At 42.3% G+C, this 26,324-nt stretch overlaps 1 protein-coding gene across 13 annotated transcripts in view; it reads right to left on the bottom strand.

Moving 5' to 3' along the window:
- LOC116973092 (regulating synaptic membrane exocytosis protein 1-like) overlaps positions 1-26,324 on the bottom strand; it is a 408,478-nt gene that overhangs the window by 196,663 nt on the left and 185,491 nt on the right. For all 13 annotated transcript variants that reach the window (XM_033020788.1, XM_033020775.1, XM_033020780.1 and 10 more), the window contains exons 2-3: positions 18,852-18,929; positions 6,941-7,154 (exon numbers count right to left, since the gene is read on the bottom strand). In XM_033020788.1, the coding sequence (XP_032876679.1) occupies positions 6,941-7,154; positions 18,852-18,929 (292 nt within the window). The remainder of the gene's footprint in view (positions 1-6,940; positions 7,155-18,851; positions 18,930-26,324) is intronic.

The following is a 26,324-nucleotide window of genomic DNA, read 5'->3' as shown; positions in this document are numbered from 1 at the left end:
TTCCCTTTAAAAATTTTCCCATCCCTGAAATCTATGCCCTCCAGTTTTAGGCTCCCCTACTGGTGGAAAAAGGCTGATCATCAACCTTATCAGGATTTCATAGCTCTTTATACGATTAATTATCAGCACCCTCAGCCTCCTTCATTCCAAGGAAAGCATTTCCAGACTCTCCTCGGCTCCAGGCTTCATCCTTGTGAAACTTTACCACAGTATCTCTAGATTAAACACATACTTCATCAGACATTGTTCTTCCCAGCTTTACAGAGAATATATAACATGCTGTGGCCTTGGACAACTTTCCTTGCTATCTTCAACACCACCAATTCTCACATCCAACTTCTACCGGGCTGGAGAGCTAAGATCTGCCTGGTAGAGGTTGGATGTCGAGGATTTGTGGCAACATCTACCTTAAGACTGATGAAGGACCTGGGGATCAGCGGACAAGCCCAACGCCAGGTCATCAAAGAAACATCTCCCAAATAACCGACTAGACAGATGCAGAGGGGGGTGGTTCTGGGATGCCAGAATGCACCGCTGAGCCGACTGGAGACGTCATGGGTTCAATCAGCGAAACGTCGATGAAAGTAGGTGCCCACTGGATAACCCCAATGACGTGTCCGCCTAGCCTTTCTCAACATCGGAGGAGCATAGGTGAGTGCAGAAGGCTCCCATCACCATCGGGAATAAATTGATATTTGGCACTTTGGACTTTTAACATCCAGTCCTGTGTATTTGTAAACAAATTCTCATATTATCTGCAAACTTACTCATCATACCACCGACATTAACTATCTTGTCACCACAATTACCAACGGTCCCTGCTCCAATCTTTATGTTACACCAATGGTCACAGATGAACAATCAGAAAAGCAACATTCCCACATTACCCTCTGCGTACTATTACCGAGCCAATTTTGGATTAGCTCTGGCAGATCTCAGGTATGAACAAGATACTTTCCACCACACAGAAATTTGTAAAAAATATGAGAAATATTAACCTAATCCAGAATTTTCTGTTAAACTTCAAATGTCTATGTTATAAAATAAAAGAATACTTGTACATGTAAGTATATTTCATATTTTAAATGCAATAATACCTGATGAAAATTACACAACCAAAAGACTATTATGAAGCGATTTGGCCCATAGGATCAATAAAAGAACTATCCAATTAATTTCACAGCCTTGCTCTCCCCCTCCCCTCCCAAATATATATGTATCCTGGTATGCATCAAGTATGCATCTAATTCACCTTTCATTTCAAGCAGTGAAGTGCATATCAAAGAAACTTGCTTTACATAAACAATTCTCCTCAGCTTTATTACATCTTTTAAATATCTTTTCTCAGCTCTTTCTCCAATTACCATAAATCTACCGGCGCAGATTAACAAAACTCCTCCCAAAGACACTTCTCATTTTACCTAATATCTAACATTGGTCATTCTACTCTGAAACACTCTACTCTGCAATAGCAAGTCCAAACTCACAGACTTCCTTCAGTTAACTGTCATCCCTGCTTTTTATTCCCTGCTATGCTGACCCAGCATCCTCTTAAATACATTTCTATCCTTCACCTCTGCCACTCACTGGGAGTGTCATGGAGTCATGGGCAGAAACAAACCCTTCAGACCACCCAAGTCCGCACTAATCATCCATTTACTCTAATCCTACATTAATTCTTTAAAAACATATTTACCTGCCCTTTTTTCAACTTATCCAAGATTCTACTACTAAACTACATATTAGAGGCAATTTGCATTGGCCAAAGTAATCTCCAAACCTACACATCTTTGGGATTTGGGAAGAAAGCTCTATGTCTGGGGTAAATCCACACAGTCACAGTGAAAATGCGCAAACTTTATATAGGCAGCACCCAAGGGCAGGTTTTAATATGGTCTCTGGTGGCACCAGCAATGGCTGCCTCGCCAACAGTCTGTCTGTCCCTTTCTTCGTTGTCTTTTTAGTATGTGTTAAATGTATGTTTTTAGTGTTCTTTAGCTTGATTTATGTGGGGGGTGGGGGAGGGGGTTGGGGGAAACTTTTTCAAATCTCTTACCTCGACGGAGATATGATTTTTTCTCAGTATCGTATCTCCGGCCACACTGCAGCCTAACATCAAGGAGTTGGCAGCCTTTGCTGGAGACCGATTTCGAGAGCTCCACCGCGGGTGCCTGCAGACTTAACACCACAGAGCCCGCGATCCCTAGACCTCTGAGCTCTACCGCAGGTGCCTGCAGACTTTAACATCGTGGAGCTCGTGGTCTCTGGTTAGAGACCGATATCGGGAACTCCAAGCCGCAGGAGCTTCGACCGAGCCCCGATGCGGGAGAGAAAAATGAGGAAAAAAGATTAGACTTCATTGCCTTCCATCACAGTGGGGAATCCACTGTGGTGGATGTTTATGTTAACTTTTATGTAGTTGTGTGTCTTGTTGCTTTTTTTGGTATGGCTGTATGGTAATTCGCATAACACTGTGCCTTAATTGGTACACGTGACAATAAAAAACCCTTTGAAACCTTTGAAATAATAGCTCTACTTGATGCATCACTCTGCTTCCCCTTCACTGGGAAAATAAGTTTACTCTGAAATTCCTATTTCATTTATTGTGGCAATGTTAAATTACTAGCCAGTAGTGTGGCTGTTCTGCACAAATGGAAAAATATTATAGTAAAACATGGTCTAGGTTCAAAGATTTCCACTGGACCATCGCAAGCCTTCTCTTTTTATGCTTTTGGAGTTCCTGGTAAATCTTTTTACATCTGCTCTGGTATCTCCATCATAAATTTGAAGACCATGCTTGGTTTAATCAAGGCTAGCATCATTTTTCAATTTCATAGTTCTCTCCCTGTCTCAATGGCATTTTGAACTTTCAAGTAAATCTACTTTTAATCCCTTGTCTAAAGAAAGTGGTCTCTGCTTCATATTACTGAACTCCCACATCGTTGCTATTAAATCTGGCAAAACATTCCATGCTGAATACTCTCCAAAGCTTCAGCATTTCTTCACCTGTGATGCTAAAGATGGAGCCTGATTCCCCAGATGAAGTTGAGGGATTTAAAATAGCTTACATACGGTAACTTCTATTGTGACATTTAAACTTGGTTCCCCTGAATTTATCCCCATTTGGATTACTAGAAACTAAAAACAACAAATGGCAGAAATACTCAACAGGTCAAGGTGACATATGTGGAGGGGGAAATAGAGTTAACGTTGCAGTCCAATTACCTTTCATTAGAACTGAAAAAGTGTCAGATCATTTCTCCAGTTCTGATGAAAAGCCTTTGACATTAAACTATTATGTCTGACCTACTGAATATCTTCGGCAATGATTCTTATTTCTGATTTCTGGCACCTGCAGTTATTTGATTTTCAATCTTTGATTTACTAGTCTGGTGAAATGACACATAATTGCACTGAATTTCATCAGTAAAAATGCCAGAAGGTAAATAATCAAATTATATCAATAAACGGTCTCCCTATTTAATTTTTAAGAAAAATGCAATTCTGCCCATCTCTTGTTCAATTTTCTATCATTTCTGTTATAACAATGGAAGGGTTTAAATTGTAGGCAACTCTTCATATTCTGGCCATCAACAGGTGCAATAGTTACAAATAGAAACATAGAAACATAGAAAATAGGTGCAGGAGTAGGCCATTCGGCCCTTCGAGCCTGCACCACCATTCAATATGATCATGGCTGATCATCCAACTCAGTATCCTGTACCTGCCTTCTCTCCATACCCCCTGATCCCTTTAGCCACAAGGGCCACATCTAACTCCCTCTTAAATATAGCCAATGAACTGCCCTCAACTACCTTCTGTGGCAGAGAATTCCAGAGATTCACCACTCTCTGTGTGAAAAATGTTTTTCTCATCTCGATCCTAAAGTGGGCGATACGGTGGGCGGCGCGACTCTCGTCAGCAGCGGCCTCTGCAGTCCGTCTGCGTTTTTATTATTTTATGTCTTATGTTTTTATGTAGTTTTTGTTATTTTTGTTGGGGTATGTGTGTGGGGGGGTGGGGGTGGTGTGGGGGGGGAGGGGGTAACTTTTAAATCTCTCCCTGCACGGGAGACCCGACCTTTTCTTTGTCGGGTCTCCGTTGTCGTTGGGGCTGCAACGAGGAGCGGCCTCCAACAGGAACACCGGGAGCTGTGGTGCCGACTACTCACCTCACCGTCGCGGAGCTGGCCGAGTCCAGAGCGGGTGGAGCGGTGGTGGACGCTGCTGCGACCCGACCCCCGGAGATTCGGAGGCTGCAACTGCGGGTTTGGCGGGCGGCACCGGGAGCCCGCGGGTCCCTGGAGGGAGACCGCTTTTCAGGGCTTCCGCAACGGCGACTTCTCCCGCCCGAGTTGCGGGGTTGAAGAGCACCTGAGCGGGGCTTTATAGCACCGCCCCGCGCGGCTTGGAATGGCTGCGGGACTGTGAGCGCGCGCCGGGGGCTCTAACATCAAGACCCGGTGTGCGACCTTGCATCACCCGGCGTGGCTTTAATGGCCACGGGACAATCGCCATCGCCCGCCGGGGGCTTTGACTTTGACTTTGACTCTGACATCGGGGGGGAGAGTGCAGTGGAGAGATAAGTTTTTTTGGCCTTCCATCATAGCAATGTGATGGATGTTTATGTAAATTATGTTGTGTCTTGGGTCTATTTGTTTGTAATGTATGGCTGCAGAAACGACATTTCGTTTGGACCTCAAGGGGTCCAAATGACAATAAATTGAATTGTATTGTATTGTAAAGGATTTCCCCTTTATCCTTAAACTGTGACCCCTTGTCCTGGACTTCCCCAACATCGGGAACAATCTTCCTGCATCTAGCCTGTCCAACCCCTTAAGAATTTTGTAAGTTTCTATAAGATCCCCCCTCAATCTTCTAAATTCTAGCGAGTACAAACCGAGTCTATCCAGTCTTTCTTCATATGAAAGTCCTGACATCCCAGGAATCAGTCTGGTGAACCTTCTCTGTACTCCCTCTATGGCAAGAATGTCTTTCCTCAGATTTGGAGACCAAAACTGTACACAATACTCCAGGTGTGATCTCACCAATACCCTGTACAACTGCAGTAGAACCTCCCTGCTCCTATACTCAAATATGCTTAAAATAAGAAATTCTCCATCGTTATTTACGTTGTAGTTTCCAAAGGGAAGAACACTGTTGATCCTGACTCAGTTTTCTTTTCATTATAGAGGACCAAGGATAGCAGCACATATTTCAATTCAAAAATTTATGAGAGGCAATTCAGTTCAGCACATCAGTGACAGGCTGCTGGAAATGTTCATGCCTGTTGGGTGAAGACTGTACGAAGCCTTTTGCTGATTCTACCTTTCAAGCTCGCTCACGGAACATAAAACAGTTCAACACAAATAACATGCCCTTTATGTCTATGCCGAACATGCCATTCTTTTGGTCCTGTTACACTTAACACACTCTAAAAAACAACTATTATTCATCAGAATGAGGTCACGGAAGCGTTCTCTTCCTATTTCTTAATCAGATTCACATTGAACCAGGAATTTGATAGAACTCCTTTAGATTATGTCCACTTCTCAGTTCAGAAGTGGCTGCCCCCTCTCAATGGATGAAATGTCAGAGAATAGAAAGAGAACATTGGAAGAAATAACAAAAAGATGGCAACATTCCAATAATTCTGTTCAATAATTCATGAATGAGATCATACAATCAACAAAGGCAGATTTATGTGGCTTCCTTTCTTCCAGTTCTAATTTTAACATCTCCTTCACTCCATAGATGCTGCTGCACCCGCTGAGTTTCCCCAGCATTTTTGTGTACCTTTTAATTTTAACAAAATGACTGCTGAGACACTAAATCTAAGAATCCAATATATTTGCTTCTGGAACATATTATTTAAAATATCACATTAAGTTGTACTATGTTAAAATGTATTGCCATACTTTCCGCCTGGATAGAGAAACAATGCAAAATAATCAGATAATTCTCCAATATAAATATTGGGCAGAGCTTCCATAAGACACTAGACTAAATGGGACCCGTTGGGTCGTTGTCACACAGGAGGCTTGGTCCCCCAGCGTAATATTCCACCACTCACCCATAGCCCCCAACTGCACAGGTGCACCTCATTTCCCCTCATCCCTAGCTCTCTCTCCCCCTCCTCTTCACCCTCCCTCTTCTTTCCTCTCTCCTCCTCCCCTCCCCCAATCCCTCCCTCACCTCTCTCTCCCTCTGCTTTCCCCTACTTTCAGTCACTCCCTCCCTCCTTCCTCTCACCTCTCTACCCCCATCCTATCCCTCTGTCCCCGGCGTCCGCCACGCTTCACCTCCCATATCCCCCCCGCTATCCCTCCTCACCTCCCCCACTGCCTTCCTCTCCCTCTATTCCCCACTCCCGACCTACCGCACTCCCCCCTCCTCTACTCCCCCCCCTCCCCATCTTCTTTTCCCTCTCCTCCTACCCTCCCCCAATCCCTCCCTCACCTTTCCTTTCCCCTACCCCCAGTCACTCCCTCCTTAACTCCTCTCCGTTTTTGCGACATCGACAAACTTTCCATTTGGCGACATCGCTGCGCCAGGTCGGGCCGCTTCCGGTCCCTCCGAAAATGGTATCTGGTTGGAGACCTCCGCCAGCCTGCCTCAGCTCCAGTAAAGACGCGATGGCACAGGACAGGGCCGGACCGTCCCTCTGAGCGACAGGAGAAGAGACTAATTCGCACGGCGCAGACTGGCAGATCGATCTGCGCATGCGCGGTTTTTACGATTTTTAAACCTCGCTAACTTTTACATTATACCACCGATCAGAACAAAATGTGGTGCACACGCAGCAGGGGAGAACGGTGAGTGAGCTGGTGAAAAATCGTAGCGCTATCGGGTACTGTTTTTGCGCAAATAGAAAAACAGTGCAAACCGGAAGAGCACAAGATCAGAGCTTTAGTTATGCATAGATTGGCAGGTATACTCACATTATTTGAGCGAAGAGTAACCCGACCTCCACACCGGGCACAAAACTTAGTCTGGCAATAAGAGCAGATGTGGCCGCAGCCATCGGCAAACTTGGTTTTGAGGCAGATCCCACATGTTGGAGCATCATCCTTGTGTTCCCCCTGATAACGCCGGGCTTCATCACCAATCTTCCTTATCTGCTCTTTATAGCTCTCAAATTGCTGATGCAGACGTCTGTGAAGGAATGAATAAACTAAAGTAAGGCAGTTATTTCAGAATGCTTTTATGTTGAGATAATTACGCAACACTAAAATGCTCCACCACCCCAAATTTCCAAGGAAAAATTCAGTGCTGCTCAGTTCAGATGGTGATGCACGACATTTTCCGCAGAAGGGTCTCAGTGACGATCTTAAAACCACCATTGGGGCCATTACATGAGATATATTTAGTTAAATATGTAATCATAGCCTGGTATTTATATTTTCAGTCATAGCTATGAGGACACATTTATTGTCAGTCTTGTCAGTTCCAAATAACAACAAACCGAAATGATTTCCTCACTTAAAATGCAAGGAATATAGACTACAATTTTAATGTATTTAACAGCATATTTTCATTTATACAAATTAAATTTAACTTTCATTTTCCACCAACATAAAATTAACAATTTGAATTGTAAGATGCATTTGCGTTGTTACATTGCAATTTGTAATCATCAGAGTTAAACCACCATTAAGGACGAAATAAATTAACAACCATTAGTGATTATATACCTCGTGCAATTGGTATCAATGTACCAATAGCTACTAGGTACATGCTAGATAATGATCCAGGCACAATCCAACCTCAAACACACCCCCATGCCTCCACCACCCTCTCATATGAATTTGACAGTGAATAGAAATTATCTTTAATCAAAGGTAGCCCATCGATACTATTGTTGCTAATTACAAACATCTACATTAATTAAGAGCAATAGATGGCCACTCCTTGAATCTGCTTCGCCATTTAATAAGACCAAGGCTGATCTAAATGTAACTTCAACTCCATGTTGAAACAAGATACTGCAAATGCTTGGTTACAAAAGAGGATAGAGTGCTGGAGTAGCTCAGTGGATCAGGGAGAATCTCAGAAGAACATGGATAGGTGACATTTCGGGCCAGGACCCTTCTTTAGACTCAAGTATTACACCCTTTCCTCATAAGACAAGCTGCCTATTCCAGTACAGGTGACTTCTGAATTACCGGGAGGAGGCAATAGTCAAAGAAAAACAGTCCATCTTATGATTTTCTGTAACGTGAAGCCATGTCATCTGCACATAGATCAAGGAAAGCGAGTTGGGGGAAAAAATAATTTGTGTTTACTTATTTCAAATTATGTAAGAGTGAATTTTATTCCATAATCTCACATTTTTGAGTCATTATTTATGGATTTTGCAAGTCCAAATTTCTATTACCCAAATAGGCGTAACTCAGGGATTATCTGTACAAGCTAGCAAACCTTTTTTTACTATTAGCAATGAATTTACATCTTTCCTTAAATAAAGTACAATATTGTACTAAGTACTATAAGTACTAGAAGATTAATATTGTACAAAAGTACTCAAAGAATAAGTATCACCAATCCGCTATATAAATGAAGTATATACGTCACTATTTTCATATTCAGTACGCTAAAAGTAAGCAGTTACATTCTGTAATTTTTGCTAGTTGTTGACAATAGTATTTTGCTAGTCATTGCCGTTATTCCTATTGTTATTCTTGTGCAAAGTATATTTATTAACTTGACATTGTTTACCTAATTTAAAATAAAAGAAAAGCTCCTTCTAGTTTTCTCTCTACTTTTTCTCCAAATATAGCCACACCATGCCTCACCAAATAATCATCCAAGTCTATTCTGGGTGTGATTATATTTTATTCAAGGAGGTATTCCAAATAGAGTCAAAGTAGTAGAGCTATACAGCAAAGAAACAGGCCTTCTCTCCAACTCATCCATGCTGAGCAATTTGCCTATTTGAGCTATACCCATTTGCCTGCATTCAGCCCAAATCCCTCTAAACCATTTATCTCAGTGTACTGTCCAAATGTCTATTAAATGTTGTGATCTTACCCACCTCTAACACTCCCTCTGCCAGCTCATTCCATATATTCACCACTCTCTGTGTTAAAAAGATGCCCTTCAGTCCTTTTTAAATCTTTCCCCTCCCACCTTAAACTTATGTTTTCTAATTTTAGACTCCCCTGCGCCATGTAAAAGACTGTGCCCATTCACTTTATGATTTTCATGATTTTGTATAATTCAATAAGGTCATGCCCCATCCCCCTACAGGAAAAAAAGTCCCAATCTATCCAGTCTCTCTTTATAACCCAAGCCCTTCAGTCCTGATAACATCCTTGTAAATCCTTTCTGCACACTATGCAGCTTCATGATATCCTTCTCTTTGCTGGGTGAATAAAACTACATATGATATTCTAAGTATGATCTCACTAAAATCTTCTACAATTGTTCGAATTATATCCCAACTCTGACCAATGAAAGCAAGCATATCAAATGCCTCCTTCACCATCTTGTCTACCCTTATCACCACTTTCAGGGAACTGTGCACTGTACTCCTAGGTCTCTCTGTTCTACAACAGTCTCTAGGCCCCTGCCATTTACTGTCTCAGACCTGCTCTGGTTGAACTTCTGAAAACGTAACACTTCACATTTGTCCAAGTTAAATTCTACCTGTCATTCCTTGACTTGCTTTACTGGTTGATCTCGTTGTAATATTTGTGACGAGTTGTAAGCCTCATGGATCAGTGCCGGACCCATTGCTGATTATCATCTATATCAACGATTTTGATTAAAATGTACAATGTATGATTGGTAGATTTACAGATGACACTTAAGTGGGTGATATCGTAGATAGTGAAGAAAGTTTTCAAAAATTACAGCAGGCCTTTGATCAGGTGGGCGTGGGCTGAGGAATAATTATTGCTAATATTTGGAGTGTAATACAGAAAAGTGTGAGGTGTTGCATTTTGGGAAGTCAAACTAGGGCAGGACCTTCACTGTGAATGGTAGGGCCCTGGCAAATATTGTAGAGCAGAGGGATTTAGAAGTACAGGTACATTGTGGCCATGGTGGCCGATTAGGAAAGGGGGAGATGCAGCGAGACCTGGGTGTCATGGTACACCAGTCATTAAAAATAGGCATGCAGGTGCAGCAGGCAGTGAAGAAGGCGAATGGTATGTTAGCATTCATAGCAAAAGGATTAGAGTATAGGAGCAGGGAGGTTCTACTGCAGTTGTACAGGGTCTTGGTGAGACCACACCTGGAGTATTGCGTACAGTTTTGGTCTCCTAATCTGAGGAAAGACATTCTTGTCGTTGAGGGAGTACAGAGAAGGTTCACCAGACCGATTCCTGGGATGTCAGGACTTTCATATGAAGAAAGACTGGATAGACTCGGTTTGTACTCGCTAGAATTTAGAAGATTGAGGGGGGATCTTATAGAAACTTACAAAATTCTTAAGGGGTTGGACAGGCTAGATGCAGGAAGATTGTTCCCGATGTTGGGGAAGTCCAGAACAAGGGGTCACAGTTTAAGGGTAAGGGGGAAATCTTTTAGGACTGAGATGAGGAAAACATTTTTCACACAGAGAGTAGTGAATCTCTGGAATTCTCTGCCACAGAAGGTAGTTGAGGCCAGTTCATTGGCTATATTTAAGAGGGAGTTAGATGTGGCCCTTGTGGCTAAAGGGATCGGGGGTATGGAGAGAAGGCAGGTACAGGATACTGAGTTGGATGATCAGCCATGATCATATTGAATGGCAGTGCAGGCTCGAAGGGCCGAATGGCCTACTCCTGCACCTATTTTCTGTGTTTCTATGTTTCTACATAGTTCCATTAAAGTGGCATCACAGATAGATAGGGTGGTCAAGAGGCTTTTGGTACATTGGCCTTCATCAGTCAGGGTATTGAGTATAGAAGTTGGTATGTTATGTTACAGTTGTACAAGACGTTGATGAGGCCATATTTGGAATACTGTGTTCAGTTTTGGTCATCCTGTGGGAGGAAGGATGTTGTTAAGCTGGAAATAGCACAGATAAGATTTACAAGGACGTTGCCAGAACTTGAAGGACTTGATTTGAGGGAAAGATTGTGCTGGCTAGGACAGGCTTATTCCTTGAAGCACAAGAGGCTGAGGGGTGATCTTATGGAGGTGTATAAAATCATGAGGAGAATGCACGGTGGTGCAGCGCTAGAGTTGCTGCCTTACAGCACTTGCGGCGCCAGAGACTTGGATTACATCCCAACTACGGGTGCTGTCTATGGAGTTTGTTCATTCTCCCCGTGACCGCATGGGTTGTCTCCGAGATCTTTGGTTTCCTCCCACGCTCCAAAGACGTACAGGTTTATAGGTTAATTGGCTTATTATAAGAGTAAAATGTCCCTAGTCTGTGTGTGTAGGGTAGCGTTAATGAGCGGGGATCGCTGGTCGGTGTGAACTCGGTGGGCCGAAGGGCCTGTTTCCACGCTGTATCTCTAAGCTAAACTAAATAAACTAATAGATAGGGTGAATGCAGAGTTTTTTACCCAAGGTAGGGGAACCAAAAACAAGAGGACATATGTTTAAGGTGAGAGGGACAAGATTTAATACAAACCTGCTGAGTTGCCAGAGGAGGTAGTTGAGGCAGATACTACAGTATAACAGCATTTAAAAGACACTTGGATAGATACACGGGTAAGAAAGACTTATAGGGATATGGGTCAAACACAGGTAAATGGGACTAACTTAGATGGGGCATCTCGCTCAGCATGGACTAGTTGGGCGAAAGGGCCTGTTTCTATGCTGGATGACGATGAATATTTTGATGTTTTTTTAATGATTTTTTTTATCTTGGTGATAGTTTCTAAACATAATTTGTATGAATTAAATGATGTTTGCAGATTCAGTGTCTTCTTATTATGTAACAAAAATATTAATTAATGTGAATTTGGTTTAATATTTTTGACAACATTATTTCTTTAAGGTTATAAAAGAAATACGAGTTCAACTCTTTGGTCAGAGTGAACTCTCTGATTGACGAGAAAATGCTTTTAAGAGCTTCCAAACTAACTTAAAAAGACAATCTTTAACATTTTCTGATTGGTTGATATGCAATGCCAATAATCTCCCTGGTCCTGCCAACATTAAACAAAATTAAACGCGGTATTAAAACGAGAAAAAGGATTAGAGAGTTGCCCGAAAAAAAAGTTAGGCTAAGTATTGTGAGTGATTTAGAATTCAACAAAGTTTGACCAAGAAAACAATAAATAAAGGGAAAATGGGAGTAAACTAGAGAGGAACATAAAGCAGACTGTAAGCACTTCTAAGCTAAAAGTTGGCGAGGGCAAATGAGGCAATGAAGCAATATTTATACAGGGCTATGTGGACCTGGTAGAGGAACTGAACAATTTCTTTGGTTATTTCTTCATAGACACCACAAAATACTGGAGGGGCAAAGGTTCTGTTTAACTGGAATTCAGAAATACTGGTGCTTCAACAAAGAGAAAATAAAATACATTAGAATGAATAAATCAATGATGACTGGAGAAGTAAATGACCGAGGTGAGGCAAGTGATTGAAGTGTCAGTGGTGGGAACACTTTGGGACAAGTGACCATAATTCTATTGGTTTTTAAATAAGTTTGAAGAAAGATAGGACTGGTCCACAAGTTAAGATACTTTAATTAGGGCAAGGCTGATTTTGAAGGCTTTAGACGGGAACTTGCAGAGGTTCCTTCTCATTCCCATGGTGCCAAGTTAATCCAATCTCCTCTGCCTGCATGTGATCCATATCCCACCATTTTGTCATATCCTATCTAAAAGCCTCTTAAATGCCACTATCATATCAGCCTCAACCACCAGCCCTGGTAGCGCATTCGAGGCACCCACTACTCTCTGTGTAAAGAACTAATTTGATCAAGTTTTTTGAGGAGATGGCAAAGGTGATTGATGAGGGTAGAGTTGTGGATGTTGTCTACATGAATTTTCATAAGGCATTTAATAAACTCCCCAAATGCTTCAGAAGATGCACTGGATTAACAGTGACTTGGTTGTATGGATTCAGAACTGGCTTACTGGTAAAAGGCAGAGGGTTCTGGTGGAAGGCAGGAGCCCTGTGACCAGTTGTGTTCCTCAGGGATCTCTGCAGGGACCTCTGTTGTTTATGATATATAAATGGCTTAGACATAAACATAGACGAGTCGGTTAGTCAGTTTGCAGATTACACCGACATTGCTGGAGCAGACTGTAAAGAAGGCTGTCCAAGAAGGATGTCCAAGTATAGAGATCAGCGACAAAATACTCTAAGCAGAAAAATGGCAGATGGAGTTTAATCTGAGCAAGTGTGAGGTTTTGCATTTGGGAGGTCAAATGTAAGGGGGGAAAGAGACAATTAATGGCTTGTCCCTCAACAGCACTGATGAACAGAGGAATCTTGAAATCCAAGTCCACGACTCCCTGAAAGAGGCAACATAAGTTGATAGAGTGGTAAAGGCATATTGTATGCTTGGGCATTGTGGGCTTTGAGTATAAGAGTCAGGAAGTCCTGATGCAGCTTTACAGGACTTTGATTAGCCACATTTGGAGTATTGTGTGCGGTTCTGGTCACCCCATTACAGGTAGGATGTGGTGGCATTGGAAAGGGGGCAGAGGAGGTTTACCTGAAAGATGTGTAGGGAAGAACTGCAGATACCGGTTTAACTCAAAGAGAGACACAAAATACTGGAGTAACTCATCGGGACAGGCAGCATCTCTGGAGAGAAGAAATGGGTAACGTATGCCTGGTTTAGGGGGTATTAGCTACAAGGAGAGTTTGGACACACTTGGATTGTTTCCTTTGGAACATCAGAGGTTACAGGGATAGAGGTTTATAAAATTATGAGAGGCATGGAAAGGATAGACAGGCAGAATCTTTTTTCCATGATGGAAAAATCAAACACTAGAGGGCATAGCTTTAAGGTGAGAGGTGTACAGTTTAAAGGAGATGTGCTGGGCAAGTTTTAGTACACAAAGAATGGTGTGTATCTGGAACACACTGCCATGAGATGGTGCAGATACAGTAGACATTAGACAATAAACAATAGGTGCAGGAGTGGCCAGCACCGCCATTCACTGTGATCATGGCTGATCATCCCCAATCAGTACCCCGTTCATGCCTTCTCCCCATATCCCCTAACTCTGCTATCTTTAAGAGCCCTATCTAGCTCTCTCTTGAAGGAATCCAGAGAACCTTCCTCCACCGCCTTCTGAGGCAAAGAATTCCACAGACTCACAACTCTCTGTGTGAAAAAGTGTTTCCTCATCTCCGTTCTAAATGGCTTACTCCTTATTCTGACACCATGTAATTACCAGACTCATACACAATAAAGATACAACACATCTTTATTAAACTACTTACAGTATTGGATATGCAGTACATTACATGTCCAAGCTGCTACATCTACTGCCTGACATAGGCGAGTTTCTAATATTATAAAGCATGTACTAGGCGGGGCTCCTACTAACAAACCCTCTGATTGTCTAGCATGCAATAGCCAATCTACACTTAGTAGTGGCATTTAGAGGCTTTTGGAAAAGCAGATGGATATGCAGGTAATAGAGTGATATGGATTATATATAGGCAGATATCATGGATCAGGGACAGCACAGGATATCATGCTTGGCACAAACATTTTGGGCCAAAGGATCTACTCCTGTGCTGTTTTGTTCTATATTTTATCACTAATTGTGAAGAAGCTGCAGCACAGTAATGCAGCGGATAAAGCCACTGCCTCACACTGCCAGAGATCTGGGCTCGATCGCAACCTCGGGTGCTGTCTGTGAGGAGTTTGTACATTCTCCCTGTGACTGTGTGGGTTTCCTTTAAGGGCTCCAGTTTGAATAAATGAATGAATGAAGGAATGAATACTTTATTGTCACATGTGACAAGTCACAGTGAAATTCTTTGTTTTCCATCCCCAAGGTATGCAAAGAGTCGCCACAAAAAGGGCGTCGACAAAGTTACAAGGTATCCCGTGCCAAGTCCTCCATTGTTCTCCCCCCCACGGCAGTTCCCCAAGGTCATCCTTTGTTCGACCACCCCCCACCCCCCCTAAGAGCGGTTCCCCGACGCACAGCACAGACAGTGGTTCCTCCCACAGCACAAAGACTTGCTGGTTTGTAGTTTAATGGGCCTCTGTAAATTGCCCATAATGTGTAGGGAATGGATGGGAATGTAGTATAACATAGAACTAGTGTGAACAGGTGATCGATGTTTGTCGTGGACTCAGCGGGCCAAAGGGCAAGATACCATGCTGTATTTTTCAATCAACCAATCACAAACCACTTTGGAAGGGCACATGTTATGTTGCCCTTTATTGTATAGGATTTGTGTGTAAGACATGGGACATCTTGCTAATTATGACAGGTACAGGTCTTACTTCAGGAAAGATATATGAGTAATAGGTGGAGCGCCATAATGGTCCATGGTTCCCAGGTTTGTCATAAGTGTAGAGAATAAGTAGACAGGTTCAAAATCTTTTCAGCCCAGAAGAATGAGGCACATTTCCTTACAAATATTAACAGGGTACCGGTAAATGCAGAATTTACCGAGGAGTATCAAGAGCCAGAGGTCACAATCTTAAAATAAGTGTTTAAGAAGGAACTGCAGATGCTGGAAAATCGAAGATAGACAAAAATACTGGAGAAACACAGCGGGTGAGGCAGCATCTATGGAGCGAAGGAAATAGGCAACGTTTTGGGTTGAGACCCACTTCAGACTGATGTGAGACAAAATAAGAATCAGTTGTTCAGGAACATAGAGCAGTGCACCACAGGGGCAAACCCTCCAGCCCACAACATCCGTGCCGAACATGGTGCCAAGTTAAACTAATCTCCTCTGCCTGCATGTGATCCATATCCCACCATTTTGTCATATCTTATCTAAAAGCCTCTTAAATGCCACTATCATCTCAGCCTCAACCACCAGGCCTGGCGGCGCATTCAAGGCACCCACTACTCTCTCTGTAAAGAACTTGCCCCGCACATCTCCTTTAATTTTGTTCCTCTCACCTTAAACCTAAGCCCTAGTGCTAAACATTTCCACCTTGGGAAAAAGATTCTAACTGTCTACCCTAGCCAGAATAGCACCTTTCCATCGCAACCATCAGCCTTCTATGAGTAAGCCAGTTCTGAATCCAAACAACCATGTCGCCATGGATCGCTTGCATCTTAATCTGGATCAGTGTACCTCGAGGGACTTTATGAAATGCCTAAGGACTGAGAAGAGAAGACATTTCTTCACCCATCGGGAAGCATACCTTACAGATTCTCCGCCTAAGAGGACTATGGAGGCTCAGTTGCCAGGTATTATTATGGACAGATAGTTAGATATTAAGGGTGTCAAGGGATTCGAAGTTAGTGCAAGAAAGTAGCGCTGAAGTAAAAGATTAGGCATGATCTTATTTAACAGCAAGGCTGGCAAGCAAGGCTGAGTGGTTTGTTCCCACTTCAATTCTTATGTGCTTGTGGTCAAGTGATTTTCTAACTTCCAATGACTATTTGTCCTGAGATTTCCCAACTATAGCTACCTCCTAGGGCTGTACCATCCTAATTAGCAGTGACTGACCGTCTTGTAAATTCCTAACTGGACTCACAAGGAATCTTGTGATTTTCTAAACAGAAATGATTGCTCGTCCAATTATTTCCTCACTTAAACTGACTGCTTCGCCTGGGATTTCCAAACCAGCAATGACTGCCGGCCACGTAATTCTTGTGTGTAGCACTGACTGTTTGTCCTGTGCAGGGTGTCACATCCTATTGGTTCCAGGCTGAGGAGTCGTCTTCAGGAAGTGCAAATGACTATGAAATGTTTACCAAACACTTCTAAATACTGTCATTCTACAATTTAATGGTATATCAGAATTAGGTCTCATGACCTACGCATATCATAATCGAGCAAATTATCTCACATCGTGTGCTCAAATCCTGCTCCACCATTTAAAAAGATTGCTACCCATCTTATGTAATGCCATTTCCACGTCCCTGCCTATTCGTGGAGACTTTTCACCCCAGTATCGAAATATCACCACATTTGAAACCATTTTAAGTCTGTGGTTTCATGTACATTCTGGACAGATTAGTGTTTTTTGTAAAATGTTAGTTTGTGCATTTTAAAGCTCACCTCATATTATGTAATAATTCACATTGGGAATTAATACCATGATATGTTCATAGAAGATACAGTTTTAAATACAATCTCTTACAACTTCATAACTAACTTTAATATTTTATCTCTATGTTTTCCTTACATTTTAATATTTAATCTATATCAAAGGTCAAAGGTCAAAGGTTGATTTATTGTCACATACACCTAGATGTAGTGAAATTCCTTTTGCCAATGCAGCACATAAAAAAGAATACAAACATAACAATAATAAATAGCTTTAACATAAAAACATCCCCCCACAATGGTTCCCATTATGGGGGAAGGCACAAAGTCCAGTCCCATCCCCAATGTCCACCCATAGTCGGGCCTATTGAGGCCTCCACAGTTGCCTCTACGGAGGCCCGATGTTCCAGGCCGTCCTCGCCGGGTGATGATGTTCCGGCGTCGGGAGAGTCCTCTCAGCGGCATGGGAACCCTGGAACGGCCGCCTCCCTACTCGAGACCGTGGCTTCCGGAGCCGACAAGGCCGCGCCGAATGGAGCTCAACTGGCGATCTCGTCGCGAGATCCCAGGCTCCCGGTGTAAAGTTCGGCGCCGCCGCCTGCAGCTCCGCGATGTTTTTAACGCCGGTCCCAGCTCACCGGATTTCCAGCGCGGCGACTCAGGCAAGGCACCGCCCGCCCCGCAATGGCGCTCCAGCGCTGCACCGCCGTCCTCAGACCCGCAGCTCCGCCGCCGCCGATGCCGGTGCCGCCGATGCCGATGCCGAGGCTCCGGGCGGTCCCCTCGCTCCTCGGACCCGCAGCTCCGCAGCCGCCGCCGATGCCGCCGATGCCGCCGATGCCGAGGCTCCGGGCGGTCCCCTCAGGAAATGCCGCTCCAGGCCCGCTGGTAGGCCGCGAGGACGGGTCGAAAGTGCAGCCCGGAGAAAAGTTGCATCTCCGACCAGGTAGGGACTCTGAAAATTCGTTTCCCCCTTCCCCCCCCTTCCCCCATACATAAAAAAGCTAGAACTCCTTAAAAACAAAACACTAAACTAACTAAAAATAAGAAAAAAGAAATGAAAAACAGACAGCTGCAGGCTAGGCAGCCATACCCCCTACAGGTCGGCGCCAAAGTTTTCTATATCTATTTTACTGTTTAGATTCTTTGTCTTTTAACCCATGCCTATTCATCTCTTAGTAGAATGATTGACTACCGACATACTTGGCTTAGTTCATGGGAAATTTGATGTCAGATCATTCCGTTTACCTGCCCCTGTCGATATCAGAACTTTTTTTTTACAACATTTCTTCACAACATAAAGTAACTGCAAAAATTGTAATCAATAGTTTTATCCGTCTGCAAAGGTTGGTTGTGGTACTCTGGGCATATTTAAGTTTGATCGATTTACGTCCTGGAAATTCACACTCAGCCAGAGCCCAGCAACAACCACGTGTCCACAATAATGTACAAAATACATGGACAGCGCAACTGAAATGAAAGCGGTGACGTTCTGTAAATGCAAATAATAAATCACACAAGTATCTATTTTAATGCCAACTGGCTAATAATTTACACCAATAAATAATCAAAATTAAAGAGCTTGCATTTAATGTCTCATTTGATTGCTTGTGTGAAATAGAAGAACTGATGTAAACAAACAAGTAATTTACTCAATCAACAAAGTGCTTTTTTAAGGATCTTAACTATTTCTTGACAATAGCTTAATGAATACAAGTTTGTAAAATGTAGAATGGATAAAACGCAACATACTGGTCCAGATCGGGAGAAGAATACATCTTGCTGAGTCTCTTCGATGGTCTTGTTGGCAATTCATTCCATTGGGGTAAGCTATAAAAGTCATAGTTTGTATTATTATTTTATCCCATGTTATCTTGTTACAGGATATACTGCACATGTTGTACTGGGTTGAAGAAACAGTATGCCATATGCTGGTCTGCTCAGTGCTGAATTAAAAAAAGTACCATTTCAAATGCACCATTTCCCTTAAATAAAAACTGTTTTCTAGACGTCTAGCTTAATTTTGTTTAAATTAACTAGTTGCATGCACCCCAGAATGTAACAGGGAACATTAAAAAATTACATGTACGATAAATTATTTGAAAATACATGAACACCACATACACTGTGTATACTGATATTTACATCTTTATCTAAATGCAAATATTATGATGGATTCACCGATGAGACTGGTTGTCATTAACATAATTTTAATTAGAGCTATCACAAGAACACAAGAGCTCTGACTTTTGCTATTTTCAGATCATTCACATTGGGTTGAAGGCTCATGAGTGCCATACATACCTCGGAACACCACAAGAGACAAATAGACATAAAGGGATGCAGACAAAGACAAGTAATGATCACTACAACAAATAACAGACTAACTCTTCTAGAAATATATAAGGAAAATAGGCAAAGGTGATTACAAAGAATCCAATATATCATAGGAACACATTTTATCTTTTTTAAATAATAATTTGAATGAAGCATCTTTAGTATTCATAATAGGGAACTATACACAACAATGTAAACATATATATGTTACTAGAATTGGTTTGGAGTACTTTTAAAACACATGACAAAATTACAGTTACACTGCTGTTGAAGGATGCAGCTAACATTAGCTGAATTCTGTTTCCAAAAACCACCAAGAGGGTGCAGTATCTTTAAACTCTCAAAACCGTAGCTTAACTAGTTAATTGAACACCAGCATTTATGCAATTTTCTTACGTCAGACATATGAACATTTTGCTTTTCCATCGAAGAGTATTTGTCTTTTCCTTCTGAGAATATTCCTTGCTCAAACTAGCACAGGAAGGTTCTTCTCGGGAATGTCCAGAAAATGCATATTCCTTGATTATGCAAAGCATTATAAGCAAGCTTGATCATTCCCACAACCAACACCAGAAACAACGCTACTCACTCAATAACAGCAGATGAAAGGGGGTCAGGATTACAGGAGTCAATAGAAATTATCAATGATGGGCTGCAAGACCTTCCTATTCTGAAGTTAGCTTTTAAATTCTGCAAGGTGATATGAGTTTATCATGCAGCATTCATTTGGGGCGACACGATTTTCCCTCTTGATCAATGAAAAGAGGTTCTGAATTGATCTGAAGACTGCATTCTTTGTGTACCTTATGTAGAACCACCGTGAATTTAACCAATGTTTTGCAGGGACTGGATAGCTTCTATCTTGAAATGCTCCTCAACATTCAAACGGGAATAATAAATAGATCTTCTATTTATTTTGGCATGATTTAAAATTTCTTACCACAATTTAATTTGTTGACATTATTAGGGACAATTAGATCACCTGTCCAAGTCAGATTATCTTTACAAAAAATAATCAGCAGTTCTGTAGGGACGTAGTCATGCTTGCATCAATTTGAACACTGCAATGTACAATCAGTCATCGTTGATTTGATTCATTTAACAATATTTTTAACATTTGTGATGTGTTTAGTACAGCTCAAAATACAGCTCCTCCCCAACATACGAACGTCTTACTTATATGCAGCCCGCACATACGAATGAGTGTTTGGGAGACCAACGGGAAGGATTTCTCGACTGTTGTGGGACTGCAGGCATCTTCTATCATCTACGCTTACAGCTACATTTCCAACTTGCAAATTGTTCACCTCCTCCAACCTGGCATATTGCATTCATTGCTCATCATGTTGCCTCCTTTACATTGGTGAGGCCAAGCTCAGATTAGGTGAACAATTCCCACACTGCCCTGTCGTCCTCAGCCACCGTCTGCCACGGTGAGGCCAAATAGTTATAGTGTGCTTGGGTAACCTAAGGCTCAATGGTATGAACATTGAATGTTACAATTTCAGTCCCCACATGTCTTCCTTTCCCACTCCAAACAGGCCACCCACAGTCCATCGCCCTATGTTCATATTTTCCCTTTCTGCTCCCCTCTTTAACAAAGTCCAGCACCCTATCCACCTGCAGGTCTGGCAACATCCGAGTATGAAAATGAATGAATGAATACTTTATTGTCACATGTGACAAGTCACAGTGAAATTCCTTGCCTGCATACCCAAGGTATGCGATAGTTGCCATGTAAAGGGCGGTGACAAAGTTACAAAGCATCACGCGCCAGTGCTTCCTGTGTTTACCCACCCCTCCCCTCCCTCACGGCAGACCTCCCACTCCGGGTCTTCCATTGTTCTTCCCCCTCCCTCACGGCAGTCCCCCCACGCTGGGTCCTCCTTGGTTTCTCTCCCCGGCAGCGGCATCCTCACTCCCACGTGCTCCGTCCTCATCTATCGGTTGGCACCCTCATCGACCGCCGCACTGACCTCGCCACTATTGCCGCCATGTCCCCTCCTGATGCCTCCGTGGCGCCGACCCAGGCCCCAGCCGCTGGCTCCGCCGACCCAGGCCCCAGCCGCTGGCTCCGCCGACCCAGGCTCTGTCGGCCGCGAGATCCTGGCTCTGGCCCGCAAGGCTCCACTGACCAAATTAAGTTTTGGACCAGGACCCTTCTTCAAACTGATGGTGTAGGGGGAAGACAGCTAGTAAAGCGGGGTGAGTGGAAGGGGTGGGACAACAATTGGCAAGATGATTGGAAGAAGGGTGAAAATGGTAACAAAGGCTTGAGTTGAAATGGAGGCAAAATGGTGTCAGATAAGGAAGGAAGAGGAGGAGTGAAGTGTGAAATGCAAAGCCGGAGGAAGGTTTAGTGGATGGAAGGAGGTGGAGGCTGTAAAAGGAAAATGGGGGACTCTGAATAGGGAGGGGTGTGTGATGAGCAGCAGGCAGCAAAAGGAACTGGGTGCTGGGGGCAGGAGGAAAATGGTATAAAACAAGACATAAAGGCAAGACAAAACACAGTGGATGAGAAGGGGGTGTTGAGAGATTTATCTGACATTTGAGAATTCAATGTAGCATGCCTTAATAACTATAATCCAGTAGTGCTGACATCCACCATTACGAAGTGCTTCAAGAAACTGCCCGTAGCGTAGCAATGTTACAAAACCTACCTTCAGCGGCGCTCCCGATCTGCCACTGGCTGTGTGTGCAACTCCAGAGCCTTAGAGGGGGGGATTAATATGCAGGTTTGTATTGATTGTCGGAGAGGGATTTCCTCGGGCTGCTTGTTGATGAAGAAAAATCGATCGGACTTCCGTTCCCGTTTTTTTTTTTAAATCGCTGGACATTTTAATCTCTGGATTAAAGTAAAATGCGACTTCTAACGCCCTCAACGCCTTCAACATGATGGACCGCAATATCAGGACAAAACAAAGGGTAAGTCGTTTATTTCACATATAATCTTGCGTCCTGGGGTGGGGCTTTAGTCTAATTTTACGATGCGAAAATGTTATTTAGGCCCCATACGAATCGGCCGTGTCTTGCCTGCCGATATAGGCTTAAAATATACGGCAACGTCCACATTCTAATCGATCACATTCCAGAAACACCCACTCACAAGATGATTAAAATTCTCTTTTTTTTGACAATCATGTCATAAGAGCATCTAATTCGTCTATATTTTGTGTAATTGTCTATCCATAATCAATATTTTTATACTAAATATCCACAACAGTTTTAGTCTAATGTATTGTGCACAAAATAATAATTTTGAGATGGATGTTTCTAGATTAATTTATGGGAACTAAACATTAAATTCCTTCTATTTGGCATATACGTTCATGACAGTGAGATTTAAAAATCATGTTATATTGTAAATTCTTGTGTGAATGGGATCAGTTTTTTATTTGGACACTTAGGCTATTTAACATTTTTAGCCTTTTCTTAAGTAATGGATAGATGTTTAGATCTAGTAATTGAATTTAGATGAATTCTAATTTAGATTCATTTGATGAAACTGAATATGAATTTTTTGTTGGGTATTTACTATTTGTTTTAGCATTTAACTTTATCATTTCTACCTTTTTTCTAAAACTGCAAATAATAACTTGTTTCTGTTAATGCTGTTCCGTGTTTTTTTTTCTTTCTTTACATTTTAAACAGATGTCTCCAAAGAAGAAATGCAAAATTGTCAATCCAAATGCCCAGCAAGAGAGACTGATTTAGACAGCATTCGCAGAGATTATCCAAATTTGGACTACTCCAAATGTGATGATCTACAGGACATTCTTAATGGGAAAGTAGTGGGCAGAAATGCATGTCATGCGTGGTTTGAAGAGTAAAAACCTGTAGTTTACAATGCCAAAATTGAGAAGTTGAGGAAAAACAAGGTGTAGTGTTGCTTATTGGTTACAATCTGATTATGATATGCCAATGTACCAGCTAGCAACTGATCTTCTCCATAAAGACTTGGTCTATTGCTAGAAATTGTAATTTATTTACATATCTGTTACGGACTTACAACAGGTAATACAATAATATCAAAGTTCTGATCTTGAGAATATCACATATTTGAATTTTCAAGGCAGTCTGGGTGTTTATTACTGTTTCCGTCACATCGGTCAATTTTGTAATTAGCTACAATTAGGTAACTAACTAATTATATGCTTTAATTTCAGGTCATCCAAGTAAGACGTTTCATATTTGTTTCAGAATGCTTCAATCTATAATAACTGAACATTTCATTCAGTTCTCTTAATTTTTGAGGAAGTTATGGGCTTTTGACTGTCCTCGATCACAGCTTTTGTGTTAAGTCAATGGAAAAGCAATAGGGAACAAGATGCTAATTTCCGAGTATGAAAATGGTCATAACTTTTTTAATACTGAAGATATGAAAGTGAATTAGGTGTCAAATTAAAGTTCTTTTTATGCTTTATCTGATGGAATACATTACAGGCTTGATTTTTAAAATCTCAAAATTTTGTAACATTGCTACTTAGTGCACCTACTTCCTACTTCAATCTCCCAGACAGTCTTGATCCCCTGAAGTTTGTCCACTGATGTAACAGGTTCATGGGGTACCATAACCCTGGCCCTACACTCATTTCCGAAACATCAAGATAACAAGGACACCTATGTCAGAAATCTATTTATTGACTATAGCTCTGCTTGGAACACCCTAATCCCATTTAAAGACATCTCCAAACTCATGGACCGAGGCGCCACACCCCATCTGCGACTTTCAGGCACACAGACTACAGTCGTGAAGATAAGTGACAATATGTACTCCACAATAATTCTCAACACCGGTATACGTTCTCAGCCGCTTACTTGACTCCCTATACACTCACGGCTGTGCAGCCAAATTCTGCTTTAACTGGATCTACATGGCACCAATGTAATGGGCCGCATCTCGAACAATGACGGATTGGAGTACAGAAAGGAGATAGAGAGCTTAGTAGTATGGTGTTATGACAACAACCACTCCCTGAATATCACAAGACATAGGAGCTAGTTATTGACGTCAGGAACCGGGGTGGAGTACATGTCCCAATCAGCGTCAATGGGATCGAAATGGAAATAGTCGCGAGCTTCATGTTCCTTGCAGAAATATCACCAATAATCTGTCCTGGACCAACCACATCGAGGTTACAGCAAAGAAAAGTACACCAACACCTCTATTTCCCCAGGAGACTGAGGAAGTTCATCATGTCTTCAATGACTCCTACCAACTTCTACCAACACTTCATAGAAAGCATACTTTCATCACAGTTCGATTGGTGAACAGCTCTGCCCAAGACAGCAAGAAATTGCAGAGAGTTGTGGATCTAGTCCGGTCAATCACACAGATCAGACATCTCACCTCACCTCATCTACACTTCACGCTGCCTCGGGAAAACATCCAACCTAATCAAGGACATTTTTCATCCCTATCATTCACTCTTCACCCCTTCACCGTTGGGCAGAAGATATAACAGCTTGAAATCACGTATCACCAGATCCAGAAACAGCTTTTTCCCTGCTGTTGTCAAAACACTGGATGGTCCTTCACAACGCACAATGCTTGTTTTCCCTGGAACTGCAACATTATAATGTTGTAAACTATACTCCACACTCTAGTATTGTTCTTCTTGCACTACTTGTTGTAATTGTGCATGGCTTGATTGTGTTCATGTATAATATCCGACTCAATTGGATAGTGTGAAAACTAAAGTTTCTAAACACTGTGCCTCAATACACATTACTATAGTTTAACTTAGTTTATTATTGTCATATGTATCAAGATACAGTGAAATAAAAATTGTAAACCACACCAAAATCGACATTCATTCTGTTGGGATATAAACGACACAAGTGGAAATGCAAGGGGCTATTGTTGCGTCACTTTATCCATCTGTGTTTCTTCTCTTTTGGTTCACCTTCCCTATCACCCTGCTGCAAGTGATAAGCGTTTCCTAAATGCTGCGTCACCCTAAAACCTGACAGTGTGAGTGATTACATTTCCCCAAAGCAGCAGCACCAATGAAGTGCGTTTGCTGAATCTTGGCGAGTGAGCAACGTGCATTTTCTGAAACAGGTGATGTGAATGATGTATGTACAGTATATGCTCCCTGAACATAGTGACTCATTTTAGGTAGAGGAGAGAAGTTTGCAGATAGGTATGAGTCAGGCCAGTTACGGGGAGCCAATGATTGGGAGATATATAGCACAAGCACCTGGACTTATAGCACAAGTACTTTGTGGTTTAATTGTAATGGTGCATGCATTGCATGAACCCTACAGTGTGGGGCTATGTATGTTCCCTGAACATAACATTGTGTGTGGTATGCGTTACATGAATACAGCAGACTGGGTGGTGGGTGTTCCTTGAACACCACAGTGTGGGTAAAATGGGTTTCCTGAATCCGACAGCATAGGTGATAGGAGTCACAGGATGTAGAGTATGGAAAAAGCTCCTTTGGCTCAACTCATCCATATCGTTGCTTTCCTGAGCTAATCCCATTGCCTGCCTTTATCCCTCTAAAGCTTGCCTATCTATGCACCTGTCCAGTATAGGTGAAGTGTATTTCCTGAACTCGCCAGTTTAAGTGATGTCAGAGTGAGGTACATCACAGAAGCAGGCTCGTCTGCCTGTCGCCTCCAAGCCCACTGTTGCACCCACTCTATTAATGACATCTGGCTTCTGTCCATTAGGACCCTAGCCTTCCGTTCTTTGGCAGTCTTTGTACAGGTGGATACAGGGGAAATGATCTTGGAGATTAGTTTGAATGGGATTATGGTGCTGACGGCAAAGGTATTCTCGATAAATCGTAGTTTGATGTGGGTGTTCTGAAGAGTGTTTCCTAAAGCAGGCAATATGAGTGACTGGCGATTGCTGAAGCCAGCAATATGAGTGACATG

This window comes from Amblyraja radiata, chromosome 5 (assembly GCF_010909765.2).
Source record: "Amblyraja radiata isolate CabotCenter1 chromosome 5, sAmbRad1.1.pri, whole genome shotgun sequence".
NCBI lineage: Eukaryota > Metazoa > Chordata > Chondrichthyes > Rajiformes > Rajidae > Amblyraja > Amblyraja radiata.
This window is presented reverse-complemented; position numbering and strand designations above follow the sequence as displayed.